Genomic DNA, 4,799 nt, shown 5'->3' with positions numbered 1-4,799 from the left:
TGTGTGTGTGTGTGTAGTGAGCGCCTACTATATGCTAGCCACTCTCCTAGGTGCTGGGACGTACAGGGAGAATGGCAAAGATCATCTTCTCCAACACTTGTTAGTTTCCACTGAGTTAACTTTAACCTGTGGTGACCCCACATGAACATTGTAGAACTCTTTTCTATAGGGGTTTTTAGTGGCTGGTTTTTTAAGAGTCAATATTCAGTCTCCTTTCCTTAGTAGCTTCTGGCTGAACTTGAACCTCTGACCTTTACATTATCTGAGGAACTGTTGTGTCAAGGGTTTATTTTTTCCATATTAGTTTTCTATCCTTTGGTATCCTGAGACTCCACCTTATTAAAGGTCAACTAGCTGATAAAAATATGGATATTATATCTAATTGGGGAACACTTCTTCTGTCAGATATTATAAAACTGATGGTGTGCAAGTCTACTCTGAGGCCAGTGTTGATTGTTGTTGTTTATTTTATGTGTTGTTGTTTATTTTATGTGCTGTTGAGTTGCCTGCGACTTATAGCAACCCTACGTGCAACAGTAAGTTGCAAAGACCCTCGAGTGGGAGCGGTAACGGAATCTTCAGAAGATCTGCTCTGATGCCTGCTTATCTTGAGCCAATTTCATTGTCTCTGACACACCTACCTTGTTGTCCCAGTCACTGAGTCAAACCATCTCATCCAGGGTCTTCCTATCTTGTGCTGTCCCTCTACCCTTCCGAGCACAATATCCTTTTCCAAGGACTGGTCTGTCCTTGCAACATGCCTAAAGTATGTCAAATTGAGCTTAAAAATCCTTGCCTCCAAGGAGCAGCCTGGTTTCACCCTCTTTAGATGGATCTGTTTGTTCTTCTAGTCCATGGCATATTCAATACTCTTTTCTAACACAGAACTCAAAAGACAATGATTCTTCTATAATCCTTAGTCATTGTCTAGCTTTCTGGTGCCTAACAAGTAATTGTGACGATCATGGCCTGGATTAGGCACACCTTAGTCTCCAGACTGACTTTGTTTCTCTTCAGTACTCTGGAGAGATCCCTAAAAGCAGATTTCACCAGTGCAATTTGTTTTTTATTTCCTGGCTGCTGGTATCAAGAGTGTTCATTGTGGAGCAAAGCAACTGAAGCTGTTAACAATCTCAATCTTCACCATCAGTCATGATGCTGCCTATCAGCCCAGTGATGAGAATCTTTGTTTTCTTGAGGATGAGCTTCAATCCATATTAAAGCCTGCTGTCATTGACCTTCTGCAGCAAATGCCTCAGGTCCTCCTCAGTTTCGGCAAGCAGGGTTGTATCATCTGTGTAACACAGGTTGTTGATTGGATGTACTAAATGAGGAACAATTAGAATTGCCTGAGCCCACCCAAGTGCTTAATTCGAAGCAATATAGGATACCTGGTGGATGGAAGGAAATTATTGTTTTGATTAAAGTCTTGCTAAAGGCCAGAGTAAGGTATGGCCCAAATTGCCACCTTTAGTTCCCCTTCTGGCACGGGCTATGCCCAGTGCTCTGATAAAAGAAGATTGCATTTGGCATTCTTGGGACTCTCCCTCTCCGCTTCCTTGAAATTGACTCCTGACTAAGCCAGCTAGCTCAGCCTAATATTGCCAGTAGCTGCATGAACTTCTTGAGGACCTTCTAGCAAATTGCCAAGCCCCCAAACACCGAAGGGAGCTTGGGGGTTGGAAGGAGACAGAAAAACAGTATACTGCAAAAATGATGGAGTTACAGTATCATGGAATGAACTTTTGGGTCATTTTTGGCCTCTGCCTTTTTGTGGTTAATTTGGTACTACTTTTTGTGTTGATGAGACTTGTAAGCCTTTTTTGGTTAATTTTGTCCTGATTTGTAATGAATTTTAAATAAATAAATTCTAAATAAAACAGGAACACACTATTTATATCCCCCAGGAACTCTCTGCTCTGGGGAGCTTTCATAGAGGTAAATACAATTTTATAATGGGCCAGCTTGTGGTGGGAACATGAAATACACACAGAGATAGAGGTGCTGCTTTAAATGGATGGCCAAGGACAACTTCTTGGATGGGATGACATTTGCAAAGACATATGAATGAGATGTGACTATTTATGGATCTCCAGGTAGAAGAAAACAGTAAGTTGCAAAGACCCTCGAGTGGGAGTGGAAATGGAATCTTCAGAAGATCCTAATCACCAATATTGTCAAGTGAGTCACAGAAACATTAAATCATAGTAGACATTTTTAGGTCCAGAGCTTAAAATACCTATGAAATACCTACTTTACTAAAATATAAACTGGAATGAGATTCTTCACAAAAAGAGTTTAAATATATTTCATGATGTTATACAAATGCCCTTTTAAGTGGGAAGTAATTGCGTAGTTTTAAAGCTTTTAGTGGCTTTTGCCACTAGTATTCACATCAGTAAGCTGATATAAATTCTGAAGAACAAATCCTTACCCAACACATTCATAATGAGATGTCTTATCGCTATAAAAAAGCAATGCTTCTGTCTGCCCATATTGGCTATATATTATTCCACCCACCATCTTTCAACCCTTTCAAATATCACGAGTTTCAATGGCAAATAATTTAACTATAATGCACCATACAATACAGAATATTTCACACTAGAGACCCAAACAGAGCTAAAATTGCAAAGACTTTTAAAAACTGTAAACTGAAAAATGAGTTATAATCCAGAACCCTTAAAAAATAACCCATACCAACTTTTAAACACTCTCTTAAAGATCATATTTCTTTTGTGTACTTAAGTCTACACACTGTGTTTATACAATTTTCACTGCACAGAATAATTCTCAGTTAAGCATTCTTATGGCACTATTTCATTTTGCCTTAAATTTCAGGGAGATTGCTATGGTAATTTGTTCTAAACGTTTTATTGATCACTTGATGGTTTATAATGCTCACTTTCACTGTACCATGAAAAAGTGAGAATTTGTAATTTTTAAGTCTAAAGATTTTGAAGTAGAAATTCCATAGAAATCTTGAAGATGGATATACAAAAGATTTCTAAGTAATGCCCATATTTTGCAGTATACTTGACCTTCCCACATACAATTTCCAGTATAATTGAGGGCATGTTTCAGCTGCCTTTGTAACGCTTTGATTCACAAAGTTGTGGGAATCAAATGCAATGTGTACAGACTCAATCTCCCTTACAAGATACATTTGCATTGTGTTAGTCCCACACGGTAGAATTGTCACAGTTTCCCCTCTATTTATGAATGAACCAACATATGTCTAGAAGAAACATTACAGTAAACGCTTGCCAGGCTCTTTCCCTCAATGTGTATTGAGAAGGATCATGAATACCCAGTGAGGAGTTTCAGCTCCATGAGCGCTGGCTGGGACAGCCACTCGTCAAGGAGGGAAACTGTCACTACCAGGTGGGACTTACTGATCTCTGTAGCTATCACTGTAATGTTATGCCACAGCAGTGTTTCTCGGTCAAGTAGTTTGGAGGTAAAGATGGATCCATTTCCGGAATCAATGTTGAATATTCGGTCCATGTCTGTGTGACGATCCACAGAATACCTGGGAAAAAATGTAAAAAAGTATGTAGAAAGGTGTTCTTTGTATTTGCTCTTTTATTGTAAAAATATCCAGAGTAGCTGTTACATAATTTTTTTTAAACCTGTATTGCCTATTTGCACATCTACAGCTTAATATTACAAATATTGTGAGGAATTAACTCGTTACTATTGAGGTCTGAATAGTAAACCGAGTGCTGCTGCTAGGTGCTGTCGAGTTGAATATGACCCATAGTGACCCTATAAACTACAGATCTGAACCTGGGCCTATCCTGTGTCATCCTCACTCTTCCCGACACATTACAGCCCATTGTGGCAGCCATGGTATCAATCCACTTGGCTGAGGGTCTTCCTTTCTTTCGCTGACCCTCCACCTTCCTGAGCATCATGTCCCTCTCCAAGGAATAGCCCCTCCTAGCAACATTACTAAAGTATGTGAAGTGAAGCCTCATTATCCTTGCCCCCTAAGAGCATGCTGGCTGCACCCTCTCCAAGACATATCTGCTCTTTTGGCCATCCATGGGATGTTCAATGCTCTTCTCCCACATCACAGCTCAAAGGCATCAAGTTTTCTTCTGTCAACCTTATTCATTGTCCAGCTCTCAGATGCATAGCAAGTGATTGGGAAGACCATGGCCTGAGTCAAATGCACCGTATTCCTCAAACGATGTAGTAAAAACCTTAGTAAATCTACCGGAAGAGATGATTTTGAGGTTCACCACTAGGGATTCCTTTTTTTATATGTAATTAGGATCTAGTTTATGTAATAATTGTTATATTTTAACTAATGTTTTTATAATATCAAAGTTTTAATGTGTGTATACGTGGGTGTTTGTGTATGCGTTGTGGGGGGTGGGGTGGGGGAATTCTCACTATTTAAATAATGTTTAACGTAGACCACTGATTGGTTGAGTTGCCACATGTCTTGTAGGAGAGGAATGAAAACAGGATTTGCTGAAGATTGGAAGGTCCATACTTGGTATGTTGAGCTGAGGAAAATTTTGGGGGTGGATATCTAATTTTAGACTCAAGGAAAAGATTATGATTGGGTAGTCGGATTTCTTATTCAGCGTCAAGGGGGAAAATACCAAGAAAAGAATCACATTTGAGAGAACATAAATTTGCAAGGACTAGAAAGGTACCTAAAAGAGAGAAGAAACACAATAAATATTTGCAAAGGAGAGTTTAGAGAAATGCTAAGGAAACCGAGAGTGTTTATGTTAGAAATCAAAGAATGAAAATCTTTCATAGTGAAATTGACAGTTGTTGTT

At 39.2% G+C, this 4,799-nt stretch overlaps 1 protein-coding gene across 1 annotated transcript in view; it reads right to left on the bottom strand.

Annotated features, from left to right (window-relative positions):
- CDH6 (cadherin 6, type 2, K-cadherin (fetal kidney)) overlaps positions 1–4,799 on the bottom strand; it is a 92,633-nt gene that overhangs the window by 16,596 nt on the left and 71,238 nt on the right. Inside the window, exon 7 of the mRNA XM_006896785.1 lies at positions 3,396–3,532. Coding sequence (XP_006896847.1) covers positions 3,396–3,532 — 137 coding nt within the window. The remainder of the gene's footprint in view (positions 1–3,395; positions 3,533–4,799) is intronic.

The sequence above is a fragment of the Elephantulus edwardii genome, unplaced genomic scaffold, assembly GCF_000299155.1.
Source record: "Elephantulus edwardii isolate Elephantulus edwardi_28Jun2011 unplaced genomic scaffold, EleEdw1.0 scaffold00191, whole genome shotgun sequence".
In the NCBI taxonomy this organism is placed as follows: Eukaryota; Metazoa; Chordata; class Mammalia; order Macroscelidea; family Macroscelididae; genus Elephantulus; species Elephantulus edwardii.
This window is presented reverse-complemented; position numbering and strand designations above follow the sequence as displayed.